Source organism: Canis lupus, chromosome 19, assembly GCF_048164855.1.
Source record: "Canis lupus baileyi chromosome 19, mCanLup2.hap1, whole genome shotgun sequence".
In the NCBI taxonomy this organism is placed as follows: Eukaryota; Metazoa; Chordata; class Mammalia; order Carnivora; family Canidae; genus Canis; species Canis lupus.
Genome location: NC_132856.1, coordinates 58,397,474 through 58,425,148, shown reverse-complemented (window position 1 = coordinate 58,425,148; position 27,675 = coordinate 58,397,474). Strand labels below are relative to the sequence as shown.

Here is a 27,675-nt window from a genome sequence, read left to right as displayed (position 1 = left end):
GAGACCGAGATCGAGGGGCGGCCTAGGAGGACCCCACTGGGATCTCTCGCGAGACCGAGATCGAGGGGCGGCCTAGGAGGACCCCACTCGGGTCTCTCGCGAGACCGAGATCGAGGGGCGGCCTAGGGGGAACCCCAGCTCGGGTCTCTCGCGACACTGCACTCGACGGGCGCGTTGGACTCGTGAACAGAGAAGCACGTGGCTCCTCCCGGTCCTCAAAGAGCTGAGGCCCTCAGACCGGGCGTCCTGGCGGCGGAGGGGGCGGAGGCCGGTCCCTCCGGCGGATGCTGGCGGCCGCGGGTGGTCACGTGGAGTCCAGGCCACGACGAACGCCGCGGGCACCAGAGCTGGCGCGGGCCCGGCTCCACTGGGGCCCGAGACGTCCCCGTCCCGGGCAGGGGGCACCTGGTGGAGGCCGCGGGGCGGGGGTGACCCTGGGTCCCCGGGGCCTCCCAGAGACGGGCAGACCCCGCGCTGCGGGCGGTGAGGACGGAGGGGGCGCCTCTGGGAGGTGGGGGCGGGGGGACCGGGCGACCAGCACTACCCGCGCGTGGGCTTGAGGGCGTCCGAGCCGATGTGGTTCCTCCCGCGCTAGGTGAGCCGTGACGGTGACCGGGGCCGCAGGGAGGTGGAGCGTCGCGCCTGGCGGGTCACGGAGCCACGCCGAACCCGCGTGTATGACAGGCGCCCAGCCCCCCTGCACCTGCGACACCCCTGCTTAGGGGCGGGAGGCGTCCTCCAGCTGACCCTGTCTTTCCACCCTTTCTTGCAGCGTCCGGGTCGTCTGCTCCGTGTCTGGGAGCCATGGAGCCCATCGCTGGGGACCTGCAGCTCGTGCCTGGGGCACCAAAGGAAGTCCCGGCTGCGGGCTGCCGCGTGGCCCTCTCTGCCCTGGCGGCCGCCAGCGTTGTGATGGTCACCCTGGGAGTCCTCGTGGGTAAGCGGCCGTGGGCTTGCACGGGTTCAGGCACTAGGTGGCCTACACGAAAATGCTTAGAAGTGGCTTGGTGGTATCCGCGTTAGGATCCCAGGACCAAAGGGCTGAGCAAGCAAGCATGGAATTGAATCTCAGGCCACCAGGAGAGAAGGGAGGCAGGCCAGGAGCCTGGGTGGCAGTCTGGGGCGGATGGGTGCGAGGATGGGCCAGGTATTCACGTTTTCCACAAACCGTGTTCTCCCAGGAAGTTCTCACCATGGAGTGAGAAAGGAGGCAAGTAGGAACAGTGAAGTGAACTCCTTTGGATATTGAGAAATTTGAAAAGTACTCATACTTTTCAAATTGTAAGAAGTGAACAACGGGGCGCCTGCTTGGCTTGGTTGTTAGGCATCCGACTGTTGATTTCAGCTCAGGCCTGGATCTCAGGGTCCTGCGATTGAGCCCCAGGTCAGGATCCACACTAGGTGTGGAGTCTTCTTCAGATTCTCTCTTCCTTTGCTGCCCCACCCCACCCCCCGCCCAAGCGAACAGTGGTCTGTGTTCCTGCGATTCACAGTGGCCTCTGTTTCCTATTTGCTCCCAGTAGAAAGTCACCTTATTTACGGTGAACCGTACAAAACTGTGGTCTCTCTGTAGAATGTGGGGTTGCAGATGTAAAAATAAACAGGAAGCTCTTTTTATACTTTAAGAAGAGGATCCCAAGATGCTAGTTGAAAAAGTAGGGAGAGGGGATGCCTGGGTCGCTCAGTGATTGGGCGTCTGCCTTCGGCTCAGGGCATGATCCTGGAGTCCTGGGATCAAGTCCCATGTCGGGCTCCCTGCATGGAGCCTCTTCCTCTGCCTGTGTCTCTGCCTCTCTCTCTGTAGAGCCTCTCATGAATAAATAGATAAAATCTTAAAAAAAAAAAAAAAAGAAAAAAGGAAAGAGTAGGGAGAGATGCTGAATAGCAAGAAAGGGAAACGTGTTTGCCTGTGTGCATAAATTGTTTCTGGAGGGAGTTTTGGAGCCTAACTGGTTACCTCTGGGGAGGACAGCATGCAGTCAAGCACAGGAGGGAGATTTGTCACCAGATTCGCCTTTTGCTGGCTTCTGATTTCGAACCACGTGGAGCCATTACACCTATTGACCATGTTGTCTGCTTGTAAGTTATAAAACCCATCACCGCAGCTGGCCACGGCCTACCTTGATTTTCCATGTGACAACTCTGTGGCACCAGCAACTGTGAGTGGTTTGCAGCCTGACAGGTCTCCACGCAGAGACATGTTTCCGTAGATGATACCTAGGGCTGTCTCGTGAGAATTCACTAGGTGACAGCAGGGTCTGCATACCTCTTGGGGCTTGTCCATTTCCTTCCACTGCATGTCCTGGATTTGCCGTAATGTTTGTGGAGAGTGTAGATGGACATTCCCCGTGAGACCGTGGATATCCTTAGCCACCACACACAGCAGCTCTTCCCCTGTTGCCTGCCTTGTTGCTACTGGGGATGGCAGCCCTGAGCCCTGGGGGCTGGTTACAGTTAAAGCAGTTAACAAATATTATTGAAAAGTCAATTCCTTGGGACACCTGGGCGGCTCAGTTAGTTGAGTGTCAGACTCTTTTTTATTTTAAAGATTTATTTATTCATGAGAGACACAGAGAGAGAGAGAGAGGGAGGCAAAGACACAGGCAGAGGGAGAAGCAGGCCCCATGTAGGGAGCCCGACATGGGACTCGATCCCAGGACTCCAGGATCACACCCTGGCCCAAAGGCAGGCGCCAAACCGCTGAGCCACCCAGGGATCCGAGGGTCAGACTCTTGATCTCAGCTCAAGTCTTGATCTTAGGGCTGTGAGCTCAAACCCCACGCTGGGCTTCATGCTGGGTGTGGGGCCTACTTTAAAAAAAGCCAGTTTCTCATCCCCACCAGCCACCTTCCTGGGCAGCTGGTGGATACCACACTGGACAGCACACATCTAGAACATTCTGTCATTACAGGACATTCTGGGCAGCGCTGCTCTGGAACAGGCTGGCTCTCAGGTGCTAAGCTTTCTACAGTTTGTGTGTGTGTGTGTGTGTGAGAAAGTCCCCTTTTTGTCATGAAGTAATGATAATAAGTGACAGAGAGAAAACATTCTTCTCTGATAGACAATAAGTTGGCAATCCTACGTGGATTTCTTTGGTTTTTATATGTAGTACACATGTATATTTCTTACCTATTTTATTTTTGTATTTGTGGAACATCTGGAGTCCCTCACAGCCGGGGGTGACCGACAGGCCCCCTAACAGCAGTGGGAGTCAAATGCAGGAAAGTCCGTGCCGTGTGAGTGTGTGTGTCCTCATCTGACGGGGAGGCATCCTAGAAGGGGCATCCTGGAAGCCCACACGCATTGAGATTAATACAAATAAAATCCTCATCAGGACCCATGAAACTTAAGGAAGGCTTTAAAAAACATTTACAAGTTTTTTAAACTTGTAAATAATTTGTTTTTATTATTTTCTTAAAGATGTTATGTATTTATTCATGAGAGACAGAGAGAGGCAGAGACACAGGCACAAGGAGAAGCAGGCTCCCTGCAGGGAGCCCAACGTGTGACTGGATCCTTAGTCTCCAGGCTCAGGCCCTGGGCCAAAGGCTGCACTAAACCGCTGAGCCACCCGGGCTGCCCTAAACTTATAAATAATTTAAAGTTAAAACGTATCCCCTTCCCATACAGCTCAAAATTTTAATTGGTGGTGGTAGCCTTGAGGGAAGCTGGGGGTCAGACACACGGGACCTTCCTGCTATTCCTGAGCTTTCTGTGAGTCTGTCATTATTGCAGAGGGAAAACAGGCTTAGTTGGGGGTACCCAGCTGACTCAGCCCGTGGAGCAAGCGACCTTCGATCCCAGGATCGTGAATTCAAGCCCCATGTTGGGGGTAGTGATTGCTTTGGAAAAGAAAAAGAAAGAGAAGGTTTAGAGTACAGAGCATAAACATAAATACCTTGATTCACACAACAGAGTGGTCATTTTTATTTTTTTGTTAACTTTAACTTTTTAAAAAAATATTTTATTTATTTATTCATGAGAGATACACAGAGAGAGAGAGGCAGAGACACAGGCAGAGGGAGAAGCAGGCTCCATGCAGGGAGCCAGATGTGGGACTCGATCCCAGGACCCCAGGATCACGCCCTGAGCTGAAGGCAGACACTCAACCACTGAGCCACTCAGGTGCCCCAACTTTAACTTTTTAAAAGATTTTATTTGTTTGAGGGAGAGCGAGCGCAGAAGCAGGGGGAGTAGCAAGCAGAGGGAGAGGAAGAAACAGGCTCCCCCATGAGCAGGGAGTCTAATGTGAGGCTTGATCTCGGGACCTGAGATCATGACCTGAGCCGAAGGTAGATGCTTTACCAACTAAACCACTGAGACGCCCCAGGGTGCTCATTTTTGAATACAAGCTATGTTTAGAATTGACTTAGCATATTCAACTGTATTGCTTTCAGTAGAGGAGAGGAAAAGGGAGAAGCAGACTCCCAACTGAGCAGGGAGTCGGGATGTGGGACTCAATCCTGGGACCCTGAGGTCATGGCCCGAGCCAAAGGCAGATGCCTCCCCGACTGAGCCACCCAGGCACCCCTATCATCTATTTTTTTTTAACTGAGGCAGAGCAGGCCCGCAGCGCTACGTCTGCGGCAGGGGTACAGCACCGTGGGTGGACAAGTCTCTGGGTTGTGTTGGGCTTGTCGCGCGTGTGGCTGCCGGCCCGCACCACGCACACCGCGGGCTGTGCCCCGCTGCCTCCGCACCCGCCCCTCTGGCAGCCGTCAGTTTGTTCTGTTTACAACTCTGAGTCTTTGCTGTTGTGTTCTTTTGACACAGTACTTCCAACGGTTGGAAATCTGTGTTCTTTCGAGGGTGGCATCATGGGACTGTGGTCCCAGAGTCCTGATGCCTCCTGGTTGGGATCAGGCCCCTGTGGCATTTTGTGTGAATTGCTCCAAATTGGAGGAAGGGTCTCCTCCTGAGGCCATTTAGCCGTTCATGGCTGAAGCCAGCTTCAGGCCCTGAGCCAGGCACACCTGGTGAGCAGGAGCTGGTCCTGTCAGAAAGCCTGGGGACATCTGGGTGCCTTCAGAGGGTGACCATAGGGTCGGTCATCGAGCCAAGAACATGTGTGAGAAGTGAAAGGGGGCCCTGTTGATGACCATTCAGGCTCCCCGCCGGAAGTCAGCCCACCACCTGTTTGTTGGGGTGATGGCTCCGGGGTGGCTGGGGACATTGAGGCTGACTTAAGTGCACCCTGACCCCGAAGTTGGGCTCTCTCACGGGGCCCTGGTCTTGTCCGCAGCTTCCCTCTCTACACAGGGGGTCGACGTGGAGCACACGGCTGAGCTGCAGGGGGTCCGGTATGCCCGCAGCCTGCAGCGAGAGACCTCCGAGTACTACCGCGTGCTGACGCCCGCTCTGGAAAGGCTGGTGAGGGCGGCCACGGGCTGTGACCAGGCGAGCAGAGCCGGGGGAGGCCCGGGCAGGCGCTGAGGCAGAGAAGAGGGCACACGGGGCACGGAGCACGAGGCCGCTGGGGCCGGCGCTGGTGGGCCCTGAACACGGGGGAGTGGCAGCAGTGGCGTCTGCCCCTGCTGGGCTTGGGGCACTTTGACAGGTTATAAGTTGTGGTGGGATCAGAACCCTCACACCGCTGCGGGGGACCTGACGGAGGGCAGCTGCTGTGGAAGCCGGCAGGCAGCCGGGCAGGTCAGGCGTGACTTCCATATGATCCAGCGATTCCACCCAAGAGAAAAGAAAGTTCATGTCCGTGCAGCCCACACACCTGTGTCCACAGCCGCAGGGTTCATGAGAGCCAAAAGGTGGAAACACTCAAATGCCCGTTGATGGGTGAATGAACAAACACAGGAAGTCCATCCACACTCGGGCACGTCCCTCGGCCACGAAGAGGAGTGCGGCCCCCCTACCTGCTGCCCTGGGGACGGACCCTGAGCCCAGGACACTCGGGGAGGGAACCAGACACAGGAGGCCCCACGGGGTGGGGGGGAGTCCATGTGTGTGACACGTGCAGGACGGGCTCCTGCATGGACGAGGAGAGGGCTCGTGGTTGTCAGGGGCTGCCGGAGGGGGGTGGGCTGTGTGTGACTGCTCATGGGGAGACGGGGTTGCTTTTGGGCTGACGGAATGTTCAAAAATTGGTTGTGGTGACGCCTGCACAACCCTGTGACGGCACTAAAACCCATCCGGTTGTATGTTTTTAAAAGCTGTGTTTAAAGGTGGGTGAGTTTTATCTCAAGTTGAGAAAATATTTTAAATTTCGTTCCAAGAGAAGGAGGAGGGATCACTAGGTGAGAATTCATATTTTGAAAAGAGCACTCTGCCTGTGGCCTGGAGGCTGTAAGATAAGACGTGAGAAAAGCAGGGCAGCGCTTAGGAGTCCCCACCACCCAGACAGGGGTCAGCACGCTTTTCCTCTAAGGCCAGACAGGCTTCTCCGGCTCAGCGGCTCAGCAGGTGCCACAGAGGACTGTAAGTGAGTGCTTGTGGCTCTGTGCCAATAAAACTTTATTTGTGGACGCTGAAATACACATTTCAAATAACGTGTGTGTAACATGAAATACTATTTTTTAAAATTTTTTATTTATGATAGAGAGAGAGAGGCAGAGACACAGGCAGAGGGAGAAGCAGGCTCCATGCACCAGGACCCCGGCGTGGGATTCTGTCCCGGGTCTCCAGGATCGCGCCCTGGGCCAAAGGCAGGCGCTAAACCACTGCGCCACCCAGGGATCCCTGAAATACTATTTTTCTTTTGACTTTCTCCAGCCACTTAAAGACATAAAAACCATTCGTAGTTTGTGAACTGTATAAAAACAGGCCAGGACTTGAATTCAGCCTGTGGGTGTTAGCTTGCTGACCTCGGTCCCATACCCTAAAGCACTGACCGAAAGAAATAACAACACAAGCCCTGTGCATAATTTAAAATGTTTTTAGCAGCTACATTAAGGAAAAGAAAGCAGGTAAGTTTAATTTTAATAACATATTGAATTTAACCAAGAACATTGAAAATATTTCATGCCCTCGACATAAAGTAGGTATTAATGAGACAATTCATTCCTTTTTTTTATTTTTTCGTATTGAGTCTTCAAAACCCAGTGCGTTTTGCCCTCACATCTACGGATGCTAAATTTTCGTCAGGAACACAATCAATACGTAGATTCCATAACATTTACATACCTGAGTTGCTCCAACTATACTTAAGAGTCTTCTGGTAACTGGAGTATCTTTTAAAATTTAAGTATGAATTATGTGAAATGTGAAGACCAGTTCCTCTGATCCCAGCCATGTGTGACCAGTGGCTGGCACGTGGGGCAGGGCAGGTGTAGAACACTGGCCAAAATTTGTGGACTGTTCTGTGGGCCAGTGCAAGCCTGAATGTGGGCAATAGGGACATGGACTCAGAAAGTGGAAGTAAGAGAAACAGAGGGACTCCTGGGAGGGAGAACTCTGTATCCTGTGCTTCAGGGAGTGGGAGTCGTGACCATGAGGTTTAACAGCCAAGCTAGAACACTGACCATGAACAGGGATGCCATTTCATAACTGCCCTGGGAGAGCAGGTAAATTGGGACATCTTGTCACCCTAGGTACAGGTCACGTGAGGTGCCAGGCAGCTCTCGGGAACCCCCAGCCTTGGTGCTGCTGGGGACAGCATCCAGAACAATACTCATCCCAGTTCCCAGGACAGGAGCCTTTCAGTGCTAAACCTGAAACAGCCCCAGGAGAAGTGGACAGTGGACGGTCACTCAACAGCACACGAAGGATAAGCAAGTTCCTAATAGCATCGATTTACACAAAGCAGGATTTTCTTAATGTAAAATCCATGTAAAATAAAATTAATTATTTTTTAAAGTTTTATTTAAGTGATCTTTGCACCCAATGTGGGGCACAAACTCATGACCCTGAAATCAAGAATCACATGCTTGGGGCACCTGGGTGGCTCAGTTGGTTAAGAGTCTACCTTTGACTCGGGTCATGATCTCCAGGTCCTGAGATCCAGGCCCACGTTGGGATCCCTGCTCACTGAGAAGTCTACTTCTCCCTCTACCTCTGCCGCTTCCCCTGCTTGTGCTCTTGCTCTGTCAAATAAAATCTTAAAAAATAATAATAATAATTCAGTGGCATTTAGTATATTCAACAATTCTTGCAACCATTATCTCTGTAGTTTCAGAACATTCCATCACCCCTAAAGCAAATCCATCCCCATCAGCCATCAGTCCCTAGCACCCACGAGCCCTGTCCCCATCAGTGGACAAGCCCGTCCTGGACGTGTCACACAAATGGAATCACAGTGTGGCCTCCTGTGTCTGGTTCCCTCCCTGAGCGTCGTGGGCTTAGGGTCTGTCCCTGGGGCAGCGCGTGTAGGCACCTCACCATCATGTGGATGGACATTTTATTCATCCATCTGCTGATATGGCAGTTTTTCATCCAAATAACCTCAAAGTGCCCTTGTCATTTACATGGCTCTGTGACTGCTGGGTGTACTGAGAGTGAGAGGGGTGCTTTTCTTTGCCCCCCAGCTCTGGATGTACACAGCAGGTCCCAGCAGGGCAGGTGCCTAATCTGTGTGCTGGTCTTGTCTATGTTGCAGTTTGTAAGCAGCTTTCAGGAGACAGAGTTGGAGGCCAGCTGTGTGGGCTGCACTGTGCTGGGTTACAGGTGAGTCGGAGTCTCCTTCAGGTGAAGGAATCCTAGTAGACACCCAAGAGATCCCACAAGATTCCAGCAGGAGCCCTTCTTCTCCAAAGACTTCTCTCCTGCCTGCAGGGATGGGAATTCCAGTGTCTTGGTTCATTTCCGGCTACACTTCCTGCTGCAAGCCCTGCAGTCACTGAGTCTGGGCCTGGAGGAGGAGCTGTTGCAGCAGGGACTCCGAGCAAGGCTGCAGGGGCATGGTATCCCCCTGGCTGCCCACGGCACCATTGTGTCTGCTGAGCTCAGAGGCAAGTAGGCAGCAGACACTGAAAGAATTAGGAGGAGGTAGCTGTAGGAGAGGAGGCCGTGGAAGGTTGCATTAAAGTTTAGGTTTTCAATAGTTGCTCCCTCCCATGAAAAGTAAACCCATACACAGTGCTTTACCCTCAGTGGTACAGAGCGGGTGACAGCAAACTGCAGGTGGCCAGAGTGTAAATGCTTTTGTCTTTGCAGCCCACTGGATGGATCTCTGTTGAGACCACTCCACTACGCTACTGTAACGGGAAGGTTAAAGACAGCACATAAACAAATGGGGACGTTTATGTATTGATAAAACTTTATTCACAAAATCAGATGCTGGGTTGTATTTGGCCCACAGCCATTGTTTGCCAGTCCTGGTACAGGAATAAGAGTAAAAGCTAAACCGCAAAATCTGATGATGCAGGTTCTATATCACGTACCAGAAACTGCACATAAAGTCTGATGATGCAGTGCATTGTGATCTGAGAGCCAGACAGGAGTTCAGTTGTGTCATCAGGTCAAAGATCGATCGCCTTGACATTTGCTCCGCAAGACATTTATGGTCCTTCCCCTCCCCCAACTCTGACATGCTGGGTGGGGGTTAGTAACCTCTCTGTCAATGCTATCTCATTGAATTCTCCTCAGTTTCATGCCTGCATAATCCACTGAGGTGACCACTGGCCCCATGTGGCTCTTGAGCACATGTCATGCAGCCAGTGAGGCTGAACAAGAGGTGGTTTCATTTGATTTCATCTTAAATTGATTTAAGTTAGAACTTAAGTGGCTCCCGTGGTAGACGGAGCAGCTCTTAGCTTTGCGATCCAATGTTTTCAAAGAACTAGTGCAGCTCTCGGCTTTGCAATCCAGTGTTTTCAAACAACTACAGAACTCGCTGAATAAGCTTATATCTCTTGTCTGTTTCACTGCAGGAAGCCAGAAAGGCCCATTGACGGAAAGAGACTTAAAATCAGGTATGTCTTACCCTCTCCCCTGGAGCTCCCTGCCCTCCGCAGAGTTTCTCTGATTGTAGTCCTGTGGAGAGGTTCCCAAGACTTCATTCCAGTACACAAAGAAATCCCTCAAATGCAGTAAATGCTACTTTTGCACACCAGCCTCCTCCAGAGGGCTGGGAGGGAATAGATTCAAAGTCCTGTGTGGACAAAGGATTTAAAGATGAGACACTTTGAATTACACGTGGCCAAACATGAATGAGAGAAAACATTACTGATCTTTTTTGGAAAGTGGTGGGAATCTGCTGTTAAAAGAGAGTTTAGAAAATAAGAGTGAGTACCACAGAGTCCTCAACTAGGAGTGATCCAGGCCCCAGGGGACGCTGGGCAGTGTCTGGGGACATCTGTGATTATAAGGAGTTGGGACTCCTGGCCTCAAGTGGGTAGGACTAGGACCCCACAGAGAGCAGTCTGGCCCCAGAAGTGAAGTGTATATTTAAATGGTTAACATGGTAAATTTTATATCGTATATGTTTTACCACAACTTGAAAAGTTCAGTTTCACCCGTATCTTTTAAAAACTATGGGAAAAAAATAATAAAAAAATAAAAAATAAAAACTATGGGTATTGGGATCCCTGGGTTGCTCAGTGGTTTAGCACCTGCCTTTGTCCCAGGGCATGGTCCTGGAGTCCTGGGATTGAGTCCTGCATCGGGCTCCCTGCAGGGAGCCTGCTTCTCCCTCTGCCTGTGTCTCTGCCTCTGTGTGTGTGTGTGTGTGTCTCTCATAAATAAATAAATAAAATATTAAAAAAAAACTACGAGTACTAGAAAATGTGGAAATTCACATGGTGCAACTCTATTTCTATTGCATAGCTCTGGCCTTTGTGCAGATCGACATTCTTGTGTTCCATCTCTGTACTAATTCTGAGGAAATTATTTCAGAAATGTTCAGGGCTAAAAAAGTAAAAAAAAAAGAGAGGTTTTCCATGCTCTAGAGACTCTTGGTGCAGCCAGGAGAGATGGAGCGGGGATCAAGAACTTGGTTCATTTCTGCCCTCAGGTCACTGTCCAGGGAACACCTTTTCCTGCCGGAACAGCCAGTGTGTGACCAAAGTGAACCCGGAGTGTGATGACAGAGTGGACTGCTCTGATGGATCTGATGAGGCCCACTGTGGTCAGTCTCCTATCTGGATGGTCTCTGGGCCATGTCCCCTTTCCAGGGTCAGCTTCTGGTTCTGTTCTCTCGCCCACTGTGCACATTACACGTGTGCACATTACTGGAGCTGGGCTGAGAAAAGGAGAGGGCACTCATGATATGGCTGAAAAGACAGATCCTCGCCAAACTATGAGAAGCCTCAAATGCCAGGAACTGGAGCTCTGTCCTATATGCAATGAGATTTGAGCAAGGGAGTCTTACAATTAAAATGCTGTAAGAGTAGCCAACATTCTCTAGCAGTGCTAGCCCATGCAATAAGGTAAGAGCAATAGTTTAAGTGTGGAAAGGAAGAAAGAAAACCATCACAGTTTGTACTGGATCTGATTGTTTATATAAATGAATAAATTGACTAGCCAGCTATTAGAAAATAAGACAGTTCAATGCTGAGGGGAGAATAAGACGAACAACACATAAAAACTATTGCTTTGCTTTATACAACCAACAACAGATTAGAACATAGAAGGCAAAGAACCCCACTCGTGATCAATAGCAACAAAAGATGAGTGTGTGGAGCGTGTAATGTAAAATTATAAAGCTTCATTGAAGGCTATAAATTGAACTAAGCCAAGACCCAGCATTCCAGGAAAAGACGTATGTATAAGAATTTTGAAACTTGCAACATACATGGTGAAGGAGACATTTGTCGCATGTGGCACTTGGATGTGAGGAGTGATGTGTGGAGGCTGGTTGAGATTGGGGGCTGTGGTTGGGGTCCGCAAGGCCCCCTCAGGGTCAGGGATTCCCTTGAAGGACTCGTAGAAGTCAGGTGTTCTATGTATGGTTATGGCTTCTTCAAAGGAAAAGGCGCAGAGGGCAGAGTGGGCGAGACCAGGAGTGAGCAAGTGTCCCGCTGCCCTCTCACAGTGGAGTCACGTGGACAGCCCTGAACTCACTGTCCCAGCAGCAGCATGGACTGCACACTCCCAAGTGTTCCCAACCAGGGCAGCTCGCCGAGCCTCACTGTCCGGTGTTTGTCCTGGGGGTTAGTCACGTGGCTGTGTAGCCTCGGCACAGCTCACTTCATGTAGGAGAGACCCGGGGCTGTCGTAAAGGGAGTGGCCTAAACAGCAGACACGTCCTCGGTCATGATGCAGGGGCTGGAAGCCCAAGATCAAGGTGTCCGAAGGTCTGATTCCTTCAGAGCTGGTGGAGAACCTGTTTCCTGCTTCTCTCCCAGCTTCTGGGGTTTGTTGGATGCCTAGTATTTCTTGGCTTGTACAAGTGTCACCCAGATGTCTGCTGGCATGTTCACAAGGCATTCTCCCTGTGTGCAGGTCTGTGCCCAGACTTCCCCTTTATATGAGAGCACCAGTAATTGGATTTAGGGCCCTGCCTTCTGGGGCTCCTGGTTGGTGACCTCTGTCTTGCAGACTGCGGTCTACAGCCTGGTTGGAAGACGGCAGGCCGGATCGTGGGGGGCATGGAAGCATCTCCTGGGGAGTTCCCGTGGCAAGTCAGCCTTCGAGAAAACAACGAACACTTCTGTGGGGCTGCTGTCGTCAGGGCCAGGTGGCTGGTGTCTGCGGCCCACTGCTTCAACGAGTGAGCCCCGTGCCCCTTGGCCCCACCTGCCTTCCCACTGTTGGAGGGCCACCTTCCAGCATCCTCAGAGCCCCTTGGAGCTCTTTTCTCTTTTCCTTTTTTAAGTATATTTTTTTAAGATTTTATTTGAGAGAAAGAGGGAGAAGAAGAGGGAGAGAGAATCTGAAGCAGACTCTGCCCTGAACGCAGAGCCCAACGTGGGGCTCAGTCCCACAACTGGGAGTTCATGACGAGCCAAGAGTCGGACACGTAACTGACTGAGCCACCTAGGCGCCCGTCTTTTCATTGTTGAATCTGAGAGAGGGCGGGCTTTGTGGAACAGAACCGAGCCTTGTCCCGTGTTCCTGCTGGGAAGCGTGCTGTTCCGTGGACTGGGTGCGGGGCCCGTGAGACACATCAGCTGTAGGGCCAGCGTTAGGGTGAAGAGAGCGAGGTACTCACCTGGGAGGGGGACGTGTAGGGGCGGCCTCCAAAAAACAGTCGTCGTGACAAGTAATACTTTCATGTCATGTTGAAAAAAAAAATCAAAATGAGTGCAAAGAAATAAAAAGATCCACAATGAACAGAATAGCCAGTTCTGAAATGGAGACCAGGTCAGCCAGGCCGGGCGAGTGGGGCCCGGGCAGGCCGGATCCCCGCTTGGGGCAGAGGTCAGTGCTCTGTTCATCGTGGGCCTTCTGCGTTCGTTCAGGTGTTCGCCGCAAGGCGTGAAGATCCCATGTATCACGAGGGCTGGGGTTTGGGGCGCCCCCTTACCATTTCGTACCCAGGTCTGTAGCTTAAAGTGTTGGTCGTTGGTGCAGGATGGATTTCTTCTGCGCGTATGTTTGTTCTTGACAATGTTGCATGGAGATACCAGTTGCGATGACTGGGTTTCGGGGCGCCCCCTTGACCTTTGCCCCCCCAGACGGGTGCCTCCCTTGCCTCTTGCTGCTGCCCGTCCCACGGGTGGGCCTCTGAGCTGTGGTCTGTCTGTCCTGCAGGTTCCAGGACCCGAGAGAGTGGGTGGCCTATGCGGGCACGACCTACCTCAGCGGCGCGGAAGCCAGCACGGTGCGGGCACGCGTGGCCCGCATCATCCCGCACCCGTCGTACAACCCGGACACGGCCGACTTCGACGTGGCGGTGCTGCAGCTGGACGGCCCCCTCCCCTTCGGCAGGCACGTCCAGCCCGTGTGCCTCCCCGCCGCCACGCACGTCTTCCCGGCGCGGAGGAAGTGCCTGATCTCGGGCTGGGGCTACCTCAGGGAGGACTTCCGTAAGTCCCCGCCGTCCCGGGTTCAGTGTTTGCGAGCGCCGCCGCCTCGAGGTGTGTGCAGCCCCGGACACGCGGGGCCGCGCTTGCAGCCGGGGCCGAACCGGGCAGTGCGCCCAGTTACTGTACCAGCTCAGACCGGGACCCGGTGTCTCTTCCTGGTGTGTTCGCTGCCACGTGGTTTGCATTTTTGTGCTTTCTGACGGTGATTTCTGAAGGGGCCCCCAGGTTTGGGGACAGCTTTGCTCTCTAAAGGGTCTGGAGATCCGACGCGGCTGACCTCCCTCGCAGGGCCCACCGCCTGTGTTCTGGGGTTTTCTCAGGTGTTTCTGCCTGACATGAAGGAAAAAAATGCTGGGTGATTTTTACACCTTCTGAAAAGGAAAGGATTGGCCCCATGGACCTGATTAGGAGGGAAGACAATCCCGACACATCCGAGCCTCCTCAGTTCACTGAGCACCGGTCCAAGGACTGGGCAGGAAGCAGGGCAGCCTCCCCACGAGGGGCTCAGCCCAGACCAGCGCCATCCAAGAGCGCTTTCCTTGGAGCGGTCATGCTTTCCATTTGTGTCACCTGCGGTAGGAGCCACCAGCCCCCTGCAGCGTGGCCTGTGCAGCTGAGAATCTGAGCTGTACATTTTATTTCATTTTAACACACTTATGTCTGCAATTAAGTAGCCACATGGGGCCTGACGGCTGCCATACCGGACAGCACAGCTCTGGAGGGAAGGTGGTGATGAGCACAGTGGAGGAGAGTGAGGTAGGGATGGAGGGTGGGGGCTGCAGCTTTAAATGGGTGGTCAGGAGGGGCTTCTTGACAAAGGAGATGAGGGAGGAATGCAGGCAGGTTCTGTAGGGTCAACATTCTAGGCAGCTGGAACAGCATGCCCAAAGCCCTGGCGTCAGCAGTCCAGACTTGGACTTTTAGTTTGAGCTGAGGGAAGAGGGGGGTCACCCCAGAAGATTCGAGGAGACAGACAACATAATCTGATTTAATGTTGAGCAAAGATGGCACTGGCTGTTGGGCTAAGAAAAGATTTCAGCTCAGTAGGACGGAACAGCCAAGGCAGATGCGGGGAGGCTCAGGAGGGGAAATGAGGAAGGAGCCGGTCCTGGCTGTTAACTTGGATGCCTCTCTGCTGCCTGGGCCAGCAGGTTAATGGTGGGCATTGGTAGAGCGTTTCCTGGGCCACTTTCTGAGCTTCAGCAAGTCCCCTGGGGGCGGTGGGGACACAGGGTCAGAGCGGACGTCTACAGCCTCCAGGCTCATCCTGCTGGTCCCTCCCTGTCCCGGGCAGTGGTGAAGCCAGAAGCGCTGCAGAAAGCCACCGTGGAGCTGCTGGACCAGGGCCTGTGCGCCGGCCTGTATGGCCACTCGCTCACCGACAGGATGATGTGTGCCGGCTACCTGGACGGGAAGGTGGACTCCTGCCAGGTGAGCCCCGCAGCCCACGGGCCCTGCCCACCTGCCGATGGGGCTCATGGCTCCCCTCCCCGAGACAGGGCGTCCTCACGCTTTCTGTTCCAGCACCAAGACTTCCCCTGCTGGACTTGGAGCGCGGCTACGGTTGTCTGAGCTGCTGGGTGGGGAGAAGGTGGGAGAGGGCGCTGCGTGTGCTCAGGGCGCCAGATCAGAACGGGGCCTGGAGAAGGTGTTGGGGAAAGCTGGGGAGAGCCTGTGTTTGAGGGTGTGAGCCGGTGTGAAGAGAAGGGGAAGGGCAGCAAGACCGGGCAGCTGCTGCGGGAGATGCTGCGGCAGCCTGTCCGCCGCGGCGAGCGTGACATCCCCAAGGGTCTCGTGGGATGGGGAGAGGAGGGGCTGTTTATCTGGGGTGGGCTTTGAACTGCCAGCCGTGGAACTGAAGATCTCAGACACCCTCTTGTATTTTCACAGAAGAGACAACGGGCTCTGAGCCGCGGGCTGCCGGCCCCCCTCTGCCCCGTGAGCTGGCGGGCAGACGCGTCTCAGGAGCCCCATCGGGACTCCTTCTGTGACTCCGCAGCTCTGGGATTGGGGCTGCAGCCGCCAGGAGCCCCGGCCCCCCCTGGAGGTGTGCTTTTGTCTCCCAGGGCGACTCAGGAGGCCCCCTGGTCTGCGAGGAGCCCTCGGGCAGGTTCTTCCTGGCCGGCATCGTGAGCTGGGGGATTGGCTGTGCCGAAGCCCGGCGTCCCGGGGTCTACGCCCGAGTGACCAGGCTGCGTGACTGGATCCTGGAGGCCATCAGCACCGCGAGCAAGCCTCTGGCTCCCACCGTGGCTCCCACCTCCACCACCCCCAGCACGGCCTGGCCCGCCCGTCCTGAGAGCCCGGTGGTCCACAGCCCCGCCAGACCCACGCGGGGCCCCAGCATGGCGCCTCCTGACGCAGTGACCGCCTCTAAGCCCCAAGGTACTTCCTGGGGGCACAGGCAGGCGTCCCCCCCCCGCCCCCGCAGGGCTGGGTGGATTGGTACTGGGAAGCAGACGGGCAGTGGGCCGGTGACGTCTGCCCTGAGCACAGGCGAAGGCACGCTGGCCGCCCTTCAGACGGCACGGCCAAGTCAGGCAGTGCACGAGGGTGGACTTGGAATGTCCTCAGGGCTCCACCGGGGGCTGGCGACTTGGAGCCGTCACACTTGGGTCCTTGCACACACCTCACCCACAGAAACGTACACACGCAGAGGTTTTAATGCCCAAGAGCATGCATTTCTTTTTTTTGTTGTTTTCAAATTTTCCTGTACGTGCTTGTGTGCCTCCTTTCCCGTGAGAAGAGCAAATTAGCTTGTCTAGTTTTTTAATTTCTATTTTTTTTAACTGCCACGTCAAACATAAAATGATTCATCCCGAACTTCCTTGGGCATCCCATTCGTTAGTGTTAAGTATATTCACCTTGTGTGACGGGTCTCCAGAACTTTCCATCTCTCAAACCTGAGGCTCTACAGGTTTGTCCACTACACAGCAGTTCACGTCCCCCCACCCTCAGCCCTCGGCCGCCTCCGTGTCTGTGACCGACGGCGCCCTCCCAGGGGCCCAGTGACATCCTTCCGTGATTGGCTTCCCGGGTTTACGCAGGCAGAGTTACAGCTGGGCTTAGGGGGACTTGGAATCCTCGCGTCTCCGTGATGCGGTCTCCTTGCTCGGGGACAGGGCGCGTCTGTCCGCCTTCGTTCGCACATCTCTTCATGGGGTGTTTGCTCGCAGAGCTGGCGCGGCCACGGTGGACGGGATGCTCCTGTTCTGTTCTCAGCTGGTTTGCAGCCAGACGGCTCGCGGGGTTGCCTCCCTGAGCTGTTCCATAGGACAGACCCTGGGGGCCAGCGGCGAGGCTGGCAGGACGCGCCCTCTCCTGAGGACGCTGCGCGGGCACCAGGGTGCACCCGCCACCTTCTTCCTCACGCGACCTCTTCTGTAGAATCTGACGGCAACGTTCAGTGACAGTCGTCACGCACTCTCTCCGGGGGCACCTCAGTGTCTTCGGCCCCGGGAAGCTGCCTCAGTTACAGCCTTGGTGCCAAGCCCCGGAGAAGGGCTTTCCGCGCACAGCGGGCGACGTCTCGTCCTCTGTGGTCTCTGAGGGCCCGGGTGCAGTCAGCCCAGATCGGATGCCATCCTCCCTCGTGGTCAGCCCCACCTGCCATGCTCTGAGCGCATTGAAACTCTGCTTCGTTTAAGTGTCACCCACACACCAGCCTGTCCCCAAATCCTGTAGTGCCCTGATTGCCACAGTCCTCCCGTGTGCGGCTCCGTCCTCACCGTGAGCCCGTGAGCCTGACCTCGAGGGCCGCAGGCCGGTGTCTGGCGGGCTCAGGCCAGTGGGGCCAGGGCACTCTGTGATTTTCTCTTGTCCTTTTGAACTCACCTGCCCCCGCCGTGCCACGTCCTTGCCAGGAGACCTTAGGAGTTTCGTCATCCGTATAATAGGGAGGCTGCACTCGGGTGGGCGAGGCCCCTCTGGAGCCATGGTGCTCCCTCTTGGCGCGGCTGGGATGCCAGGACCCTCCTCTCTTGTTCCTCACAGAGTGCGGGGCCAGGCCTGCCATGGAGAAGCCCACACGGATCGTGGGCGGGCTGGGAGCAGCCTCCGGGGAAGTGCCCTGGCAGGCCAGCCTGAAGGAAGGTTCCCGGCACTTCTGTGGCGCCACTGTGGTGGGTGACCGCTGGCTGCTGTCGGCTGCCCACTGCTTCAACCAGTAAGACCCACCACAGCCCCAAGGGCAGCTCAGCCTCCCCTCCATCACCAGGTGCCCCCAGCAGATCCCCCCTGGGGCTCCTGGAGGGTGTTTGCATGTCCATCCGCACAGCAGAGAGGAATAGGAAGGAGCAGGAGGGGTTGGGGGGGGCATCTCTGGGATCCTGGTCCTGGGAGGCAGCTCCTGTCTTCTGAACTGGCCTTTGGAGGACAGATAGGAGCTGACTAGGGGAGGGGAGAGGGGATGGGGGCGGGGGGGATGGACGGAGGAGGGGATGGGGAGGATGGGGTGAAGGGAGGGAGGAGGGGGAGAACGGGGTGAAGGAGGGGAGGGGGGAGGAGGAGGAGAGGGGATGAGGAGGATGGGATGGAAGAGGGGACAGGATGGGGTGAAGGAGGGGAGGGAGAGGATGCGGAGGGGAGGGGGGAGGATGGGGTGGAGGAGGGGAGGGAGGACAAGGTGAAGGAGGGGAGGGGGAGGACGGGGTAGAGGAGGGGATGGGGGAGGATGGATGGAGGAGGGGATGGGATGGGGTGGAGCAGGGGAGGGGGTAGGGGGTGGAGGAGGGGACGGGGGCTCCCAGAGCGCAGTGTCTGTGTCGACACCCCAAAGCACCAGGGGCCCCTCGTGTTGCATTGTGGGGTTGGCTCCATCTTGTTCCCTCCGGAGCAGATGAACCCAAGGGCCTTGCCCTGCCCCCAGCTGGGAGCACTTGGGTACCCGCCGTGTGGCCCCTCCGTCCCCCAGGCACCCTCCCCACAGCCGGGCCTGGGGCGGCACGGGTGCCAGCAGGGGTGCCAGCAGGGTCTGAGCCGCCCCTTGTCAGCAGCACGAAGGTGGAGTTGGTGCGGGCGCACCTGGGCACCGCGTCCCTCACGGGCGTCGGCGGAAGCCCAGTGAAGATGGCGCTCAGGAGGGCCGTGCTGCACCCCCAGTACAACCCCGGCATTCTGGACTTCGACGCGGCCATCCTGGAGCTGGCCAGGCCCCTGGACTTCAACAAGTTCGTCCAGCCCGTGTGCCTGCCGCTGGCCATCCAGAAGTTCCCCGTGGGCCGCAAGTGCATGATCTCCGGCTGGGGGAACACGCAGGAGGGAAACGGTGAGCTCCGCACGGGCCCGGGACCCTCCGCGCCAGGGCACGGACTCGGCCCACGGGCCCCGGAATGGCCGCAGCCCCGCCGTTCGCTTGCAGAGGGTCCCGGGCTTCCCTGCCACAGCAGCACAGCGGGTCGTCCGTGAAGCCAAGTTTACGTACTCTGTGGGTCCCCGTGGAAAAAGCTTGCAGACGCTTGTGCTGTGCCCTCCAGAGCCCCCAGGAGCTAATGCTAGCTTCGGGGCCTCAGCGGCCTCCCTGCGGCCTGCACGGTGCTAGGGAGGCTGCTCGGGGACGGTGGTGATTCTGGGCCGCGAGCGGGGCTCGGGGCCGGGCTCCTTCCCACTATGTGACTGGATGGGCGTCCCTGCAACCCTGTGGGACTTGGGCTCTGCATCCGCAGGATGGGGACGGCAGCTCGCTCTCGGGGTTGCTGCCACAGCTGAACCGAGGTTGGGGGGGTCTCCTGTCCTTGGCAGCTACCAAGCCTGACATTCTACAGAGAGCGTCGGTGGGCATCATAGACCAGAAGGCCTGCAGTGCCCTCTACAACTTCTCCCTCACGGACAGGATGCTCTGTGCCGGCTTCCTAGAGGGCCAGGTGGACTCCTGCCAGGTGAGCATTCAGACAGGAGGCGCCGTGTGCAGGCGTGGCGCCCACACCCTCCCTCGGGCAGTTCCCCTTGCTCGGGTCTGGGTTCCGGGAGCTCTCCTCGTGTGCGCAGAGGCAGAGGGAGAGACTTGCCAGTGCCACACAGCAAGCCGGGGAAACCCGAGAGAACGCACGTGTCTTTATTTATTTATTTATTTTATTTATTTTATTTATTCATGAGAGACAGAGAGAGAGAGGCAGAGACACAGAGGGAGAAGCAGGCTCCATGCAGGAGGGACTCGATCCCGGGTCTCCAGGGTCACGCCCTGGGCTGACGGCAGGCACCAAACTGCTGAGCCATCCAGGGATCCCCCGCACGCGTTTCTTTTTTTTTAAATTTATGATAGTCACACACACAAAGAGAGAGAGAGAGAGAGAGAGAGGCAGAGACACAGGCGGAGGGAGAAGCAGGCTCCATGCACCGGGAGCCCGATGTGGGATTTGATCCCGGGTCTCCAGGATCGTGCCCTGGGCCAAAGGCAGGCGCTAAACCGCTGCGCCACCCAGGGATCCCCCCCCCGCACGCGTTTTTAAATGTAGGTTTAGAGAGAGGTTATTTCCAAGCAGAAGATGAGGTGTGTGGTGGATGCACATGAAGTGTAGACACGCTCCTTGAGAAAGACGCTGGAGGGGAGGCTGACCCCAAGTCTGCACATCCGTGACACTCTGTCCAGCAGGGCAGCTGCTGAGCGCCTGAGCTGGGGGACCCGTCCTAGGGGAGGCCTGGCTCCAGAGCCCCACTGTGAGAGCTAAGGAAATCCGGTCTTACTTGGAAACATCAGTGCAAACCCTTAGTAACACGTTGGCGGAATAACTCTAGGAATGTATTAAAAAGACAATAAGTCACAACCACTGTGGGTTCGCCTCCTAAAGGCTGGTCCGACACAGGAGAACCAGGTACCACCAGTCCTCATGTTAGTGGAGCCAAGGAGGGAAAAGGCATCATCTTCAAAACACAGAAAAAGACATTTGATAATTTTTTTTAAGGATTTATTTATTCATGAGAGACACAGAGAGGCAGAGACACAGGCAGAGGGAGAAGCAGGCTCCATGCAGGGAGCCCGATGTGGGACTTGATCCCGGGTCTCCAGGATCACGCCCTGGACCGAAGGCAGCACTAAACTGCTGAGCCACCTGGGCTGCCCACAGTTGATACATTTTTAAACATTTATTTATTTATTTTGGAGAGGGGCGCGGGGAGGGCAGGGGGAGAATCTCAGGCTGACTCCCCACTGGGCATGGAGCCCGAAAAGGGGGTCGATCCCATGACCCTGAGATCAGGGCCTGAGATGAAACCAAGTCAGACGCCTAACTGAGCCCCCCAGGAGCCTCCAGCATTTGGTCATTTTTAACAACCACTTGTAATTACAATTTTTAAAAAGGCAAGTCCTATGTAGATGACAGACACCAACAGCAAACATCATCTGTGGTGGCGAAACAGAAGCTTCTGTCAAACACAAGGCTGCCTGCTGTTGCCAAACATGTCTAGATTAATGCAGAAAGTCAAGAAAAAAGAAAGGACAAATGGAGATTTGTAAAGTTGACAGAAATGTGATCTGCAGTAACATGCTGCCTCCCAGAAAGAAAATAAACTGGAAACGCAGAACCAAAGGAGAAATCCGGAAAACTCTTGGAGCCACGGCATGGCTTGAGATCAGCGTACGAGGTCAAGGACGCTGCTTTTCCCAGCAAAAGTCAGTGTCGTGGAAAAAGGGGTCCCGCTGACAGGACAAACCCCGTCTGATGCCCAGAAATAAACTCGAAAAGGTGTTCAAGGTTTTCATGGAGAAAATCCTTGAAGTCTGAAGAAAATAAAAAGGTCTGGATGGACGGGACAGTCCACTGTGTTTATGGAAGGGAGGCCTCGAGGTTACGAGCACCGCGTCTCCCCGTTCGTTCTAGAAGTTCGTGCGGCTCCAGGCGCGACTCCAGCAGCATCTGCCGGGACTCGGGACTCACAAGCTGGTGTTGAAATTCACGCAGAAGAGCGAAGGAACGTCCCCGCCGGGGCAGGAAATCTGCTAAAGAATCGGGGGGGGGGGGTGCTGCCAGGATCAGACAGGAAAGAACCCAAAATAAAACGGAAAGTGTTGATAACTCCTATTTTGGGGTAAACAACCAGCCCAAGGCTCAGGGACCTGAAACAACAGTCGTTTATTGGGCTCCTGGGTCTGCACTTTGCTGAGGGCCCAGCGGGGCCGGGTTATCTCTGCTGCCCCAGCAGCAGCTCCGGGGACCTGGGGACCCACCTCCCAGCCATTCCGACCCCCGCGGCCCGGCGTGCTGGCTTCCGGGCGCCGGCGTCCCAAGAGGCCCGGCAGGAGCCGTGTCCTGTTCCGTGACCTAGGCTCGCAAGTCGCATCCAGTGACGCCTCCGAGCCCGCCAACTGGCCCCCACGCCGGGGGGCCACCGCAGTCCGTGGGGCGGGAGGGCGGTCACCCCATCTCTGGAAGATGCAGTCTGTCCTGCAAAGTGGTAAAGCCCGCACCAGGACCGGGGCCGAGGCAGGCGACAGAAAAGCAGCCTGGGAGACCACGTGAAGCAAAGGCCGCTTCCCCCAGGTCTGCAGTGAGCGCCCCGCGAGCTCGCAGGGCTGCCGCGCCACGGCACAGGGGGTGCAGGGGGCCGCCCAGGTCTCCGGAAAGTGGAACCAACGGGCGTGGAGGCCGAGAGCGCACCTGCGGCGGAGGGAGGCCGACCCTCAGCCTACGGGGGGGCGGGAGCGGAGGGGACCCAGCAACACCAGCGACTCCAGCCGAGAGGGGCACATCTCAGGAAGCTCTGAACACGGACGGACACGATGCCCACGGTTTCCGGGGGGGGGGGGTCGGGACACGGCGCCAGGGCCCCAGGGGCTGCCGCTGTGACACCCCGAGGTGGTCAGAGATAACCCCGTGTACTTTGTGAAACTACAAACCAACATAAAGGCGTAGCAGACACCCCCCCAAAACTCCCAAGTCGTCCCCCCTCCCCGGGGCAGTGGGGCGCCGGGAGCAGGGGCGGGGTGGGTCAGTCCACGTTGCCGCCTGCCCGTGGGTTGGAAGTTCCTGGGTGGGGGGACCGGGGGCTCGGGTGTCCCGCGGCATCCGTGGCCTCTGCCGGGAAGGCTCAGAGGCCGATGGGCCAGAAGCACGTGGGGGGGTTTGTCCTCGCCCTCGTGGGCTGCGGCCGGGCCTCCCGGGGTCCCCCCCAGCGGGTGGCTCCGGGAGCGCCCCGGAAGCTCATGGCGGTTTTAGGACCTTGCTCTGGAAGGCACCTGGCACCTCCCGAGTCTGGAGGTGAAGGCAGCCACGGGGTCGGCCCGGGTCCGCGGGAGGCGAGCCGGGACCTCGGGGTTCAGAGAGCACGTGGGCCCGGAGAGGCTGCAACGTCCCAGGGTCCCAGCAAAGCCCTCGCCACTGGGCCATCCCTCCGGAGCAACAGGCGGGAACGTCCCTGGCCGCGGCTTTGGTGTTGCGCGTCCTCCGCGGTTCACGTTTCTACGTTTCCAAAACAAATACAAGAACAACCGAAGCTCAGAGAAGTGACTTGATGGAGGTCAGGCAAGGTCACACACGGGTCTGAAGCCAGGTCCCCCGCTGCCGGGAACACGGGGCCTGGCAGGGCCGTCTGCGCCCCGTCCCTGTTTAATTGAGAAAGAACTGACCTCGTCCCCACGAACGTAAGGCGACTGCGTGGGGGAGGCGTGACTCACAGCAGGTTCAGCTCATATCCACCTTCTCCTTCCTTCACTTTCAGGGCGACTCCGGGGGACCCCTGGCCTGCGAGGAGGCCCCCGGCGTGTTTTACCTGGCGGGGATCGTGAGCTGGGGGGTCGGCTGTGCTCAGGCCAGGAGGCCCGGCGTCTATACCCGGATCACCAGGCTGAAGGGCTGGATCCTGGACACCATGTCCTCCGGCCCCCTGCCCAGCCCTCCCCCACCCACTGCGGGGACCCCCCCCACCACCAGGCTTCCCTCCAGGACGGTGGCCGACCTCACAGTCCCGGGCGACCTGGCCAGCAGAGCCACCCTCCAGGCCACCAGCCGACCTGCCAATAGGACCACTGCGAGCACGCCTGCCGGGGGGCAGACAGCACTTCCCAGCCGCCCAGGGACCACCACGGGCTCCCAGCCAGCAGGTGGGGGGGGGACGTGTGGGTGGCAGGGGCCCTGCACCCTCTGCTCACGCTGTTGTCACAGCAACCACAGCAGACGTTTGTTCTCTCCCGGGGCTGGAGGTCACAAGTCTGTGTGGCCACTGTGCCCTCCCCGTGACCTCACTGGGCCATCCTGGTGTCTGTCCTCATGGCCTCTTCCTGGAAGGACACCATTCACTGCATCAAGGCCCCCTGTGACCTGAAACTTAGTCACATCTTTTTTTTTTTTAAGATTTTATTTATTCATGAGATTGAGAGAGGCAGAGACACAGGCAGAGGGAGAAGCAGGCTCCATGCACGGAGTCCGATGCGGGACTCGATCCCGGGACCCCGAGGTCATCCCTGAGGTGAAGGCAGACGCTTAACCAGAGGCCCCCAGGCGCCCCTTAATCACCCCTTTAAAGACTCGTGTCCACGTGTCACATCCTGAGCTCCTGGGGGCTGGGACTTCCCCGTATGAATTCCAGGGAGGACACGAGCTGGCCCCAAGTAGGTCCGGGAGCCAGGGACACGGGCACACTGTCTAGCGGCCAGTGCCTTGTCCCAGACCCTGTCTGCAGCTGTTTACCAGGGACTGTTCGGGGGCACCTGGGTGGGTGGGGCCCACGTGGCAGGACCGTCTCCAGCCGAGCTCGGCCTGGGGTGCAGGGGGAACTGGGGAGCTAGACACAATAAAGAGGCCAGCAGGGGTGAGGGGAGCAAGCCGGCCCCACAGGTCCCGCGCTGCCGTGAGGGACACTGCTGTGGGCTCCTTGGCCTCTGAAGGGTTGTTACTTTGTGTTGTGTTACCCCGAAGTACAGGAAACAGGGTCTGCGCCTCCAGAACAGAACCCCAGCAGGCGCCGGCTGCAGGGGAACCACGGGGAGGGCCAGGCCCGGCTTCTGCAGGACGTGGGGTGCGCTGGCTGGGCCCCCCTGAGCCACCACCCGCCCCTCCCACCCGGCTTCAGTGTGCAGGGATGGGACGGTCACCCGCGCCAACTCCGAGGACAGGAAGTGTTTTTGTCACTGAGGCGGGGCTCTCTAGGGAAAGGTTGGGGGGGGGGCGGCAGGAAGGTGGAGGGGGGGTTGCCAGCACCCCTGCAGCAGACGTGGGCCTGGGGCGCCCCCACCCAGAGGCCGAGGGTCAGGTCAGCTTCCTGCAGGTGGGAGGCAGGTGGCAGGGGCGGGGCCAGCTCCCGTCCCCTGGAGGCAGGTGCTGCGCACGTTGCCGCACCGCGGCCCCAGGATTCCCGGCGTCCCAGTCCGTCTCCAGCATCCCTGACTACTCCCCCAGACCGATCCAGGGCTTCGGGCCTCCCTGGGTGTTGGGGGGTGACCCGGCCCTGGCGCAGCAGCTGGGGGCCACTGCCCGGTCCTCCGCCCCCCAGCCTCTCCCGCACACGTGCCTGCGGTGTCCTGGCCCCGGGAGCCAGACGGACCCGGTCGGCCGGGCCATCGCCCCCCGGGCAGCGCGGGGTCGGGCCGGGTCTGGCCTCGGGTCTTGTTTGCCTGGGAACACGCAGCGGAGACCTGGGGAGCGTGGGTCCTGGAGCCCCTGAAGCTCCGCGCACACGGGGACGGAGAGCGAGGCAGGCAGCCCACGACCCAGGCCTGACCCAGGCCCCGCGGCAGCCGCCCCGCGCCGCCTTTCCAGATGCTTCTGGCAGCCATGCCGCGAGGGGGCAGGGGTGCGCTGACTGCAGCTGGGTCTGGCCCCCCATCATTTCTGCTTTTCTCCTGGCTACAACCTGCAGGTTCTCAGTCTGGGGCCCGGGGTGGTGCGGAAGCCCCCGAGTCGGCCCACAGTTTTGCGTTGTTCAGTGTGGGGCAGCGTTTCCACAGGAGCGCTTCCCGTCACACGGCCCAGGCCTGGTCCACATGGCATCAGGAGCCTTCCGCTGGGTCCGGCTGAAAGGGACAGTGCGGGGGGCCGGGCTCCCCTCCCTCCCCGGGACAGGCGGCAGAGGGCAGGCTGCGGAGGGGGCACTGCGCTGCCTTCCGCCCCGGGAACCGGGAAGGCTGCTGGTCACGCGGGCCGAGAGCCAGGAGGGCCTCCAGGAGCTGCTGGGACGGGGCAGGGCGCTTGGCAGCAGCTCAGGGTGGGCAAAGGCCCTGGGGCAGCGGGGGACTGGCTTCTAGGGCACAGAGACGTGCCTCAGGGTGGACAGAAGGCGAGAGGGGGTGCTGGCCTGAACTTCAGCTGGGGGGCGGCTGGAATCCTAACTGCATTCCGAGAACCGTTTGAGAAGCACCGGGAAGCGCGTTCCCAGGCACCGGATCCAGCGCTCGTCCCAGGGGAGCTCACCGGAGGGCCCCCACCCACTGCTGGCTTCTACCCCGTGCACTCGGGGTGCAAGGCGGGGCTGGCCTCACCTGCTGAGCTGACCCCGGCTCCCCGGCAGACTGCGGCCTGGCACCGGTGGCAGCGATGACCAGGATCGTGGGTGGCAGCGCCGCCGGCCGAGGGGAGTGGCCGTGGCAGGTGAGCCTGTGGCTGCGGCGCCGGGAGCATCGCTGCGGGGCCGTCCTGGTGGCCGAGAAGTGGCTGCTGTCGGCGGCGCACTGCTTCGACGTGTGAGTGTGGCCCGTGTGCTTCACTGGACCCACTTTGTGGGGGAAAACTCCCTGCCCCCCAATGCCTGGCCCTGGAGGTGGCCCCCAGCCCCGCGCCCACCGCCCCAGGCCGTCCCCTCCACGGCCCTTGTCTGCTCACCCGACCCGCCTGACCCCGACACCAGGGACTGGGTGGGGAGTGGGTGTGGTGGGGGCGGGGTCCTCCAGGGACCTTTGGCCCTGGCTCACCCCGCTGGGACTTGGCACCAGACCCAAAGGCCCCCCGGCCTGTCCTCCAGGGGGACGCCCAGCTGGGGGCGCACCGTGGGCCTCCCGAGGTCGGGGGGGGGGGGGCGGCAAGCGGGTCCCGCAGGTGTCACGTCAGGGCGCGGTGGCGGCGGGACCCCGCGCCCCGAGGAGCAGCCCGCGGCGGCGCCAGCAGGGCCGGGGTCTCGCCGACGCCTGTGCCGCGCCCGCAGCTACGGGGACCCCAAGCAGTGGGCGGCCCTCCTGGGCACCCCGTTCCTGGGCGGCGCCGACGGGCAGCTGGAGCGCGTGGCGCGCATCTACAAGCACCCCTTCTACAACCTCTACACGCTCGACTACGACGTGGCGCTGCTCGAGCTGGCGGGGCCCGTGCGCCGCAGCCGCCTGGTGCGGCCCATCTGCCTGCCCGAGCCCGCGCCGCGGCCGCCCGACGGCGCGCGCTGCGTCATCACCGGCTGGGGCTCGGTGCGCGAGGGAGGTAGGCGCGCCCGGCACCCCCCCGCCCGGCCCCCCGCCCGCGCCCCCCCCTGACCCCGTCCCGCCCGCAGGCTCCATGGCGCGGCAGCTGCAGCAGGCGGCCGTGCGCGTCCTCAGCGAGCAGACGTGCCGCCGCTTCTACCCGGTGCAGATCAGCAGCCGCATGCTGTGCGCCGGCTTCCCGCAGGGCGGCGTGGACAGCTGCTCGGTGAGCGCACTCCGCCCGCGCGCCCGCGCCCAACCGCCCTCCCGGAGCCGCCTCCCGGGGCCCGGCCGGCGGCGGCCCGCGCTCAGGCCTCGCCTCTCGCCCAGGGTGACGCCGGGGGACCGCTGGCCTGCAGGGAGCCGTCGGGCCGCTGGGTGCTGACGGGGGTCACCAGCTGGGGCTACGGCTGCGGACGGCCGCACTTCCCGGGCGTCTACACGCGGGTGGCCGCCGTGCGGGGCTGGATCGGGCAGCACGTCCAGGAGTGACCGCCGCGGCCGCCG

General features: G+C 58.4%; 1 protein-coding gene and 1 long non-coding RNA gene across 4 annotated transcripts; one reads left to right on the top strand and one right to left on the bottom strand.

Moving 5' to 3' along the window:
* TMPRSS9 (transmembrane serine protease 9) lies at positions 1-27,675 on the top strand. Of its 3 annotated transcripts, XM_072787949.1 has the most exons (19): positions 1-483; positions 773-937; positions 5,243-5,370; positions 8,546-8,613; positions 8,722-8,897; positions 9,819-9,860; positions 10,901-11,014; positions 12,427-12,598; positions 13,582-13,856; positions 15,151-15,287; positions 15,923-16,241; positions 17,850-18,021; positions 18,851-19,122; positions 19,596-19,732; positions 23,508-23,889; positions 26,292-26,463; positions 26,922-27,187; positions 27,258-27,394; positions 27,499-27,675. In XM_072787949.1, the coding sequence occupies exons 1-19, from the start codon at positions 285-287 to the stop codon at positions 27,658-27,660; spliced, it is 3,495 nt and encodes a 1,164-aa protein (XP_072644050.1). In that variant the 5' UTR covers positions 1-284; the 3' UTR covers positions 27,661-27,675. The 3 variants fall into 3 exon arrangements, with proteins under 3 accessions (XP_072644050.1, XP_072644049.1, XP_072644048.1); XM_072787948.1 differs by lacking the exons at positions 26,922-27,187; positions 27,258-27,394; positions 27,499-27,675 and adding an exon at positions 2,912-2,953 and having other exon boundaries at positions 2-483; positions 5,243-5,397; positions 18,848-19,122; positions 26,292-26,737; XM_072787947.1 differs by lacking the exons at positions 26,922-27,187; positions 27,258-27,394; positions 27,499-27,675 and adding an exon at positions 2,912-2,953 and having other exon boundaries at positions 2-483; positions 5,243-5,397; positions 18,848-19,122; positions 23,508-26,309.
* LOC140611133 (uncharacterized) lies at positions 20,394-24,131 on the bottom strand. The gene is made up of 3 exons (XR_012012468.1): positions 23,416-24,131; positions 22,018-23,248; positions 20,394-21,789 (listed from the first exon to the last, which is right to left on the bottom strand). It is a non-coding gene; the product is annotated as an uncharacterized lncRNA (long non-coding RNA).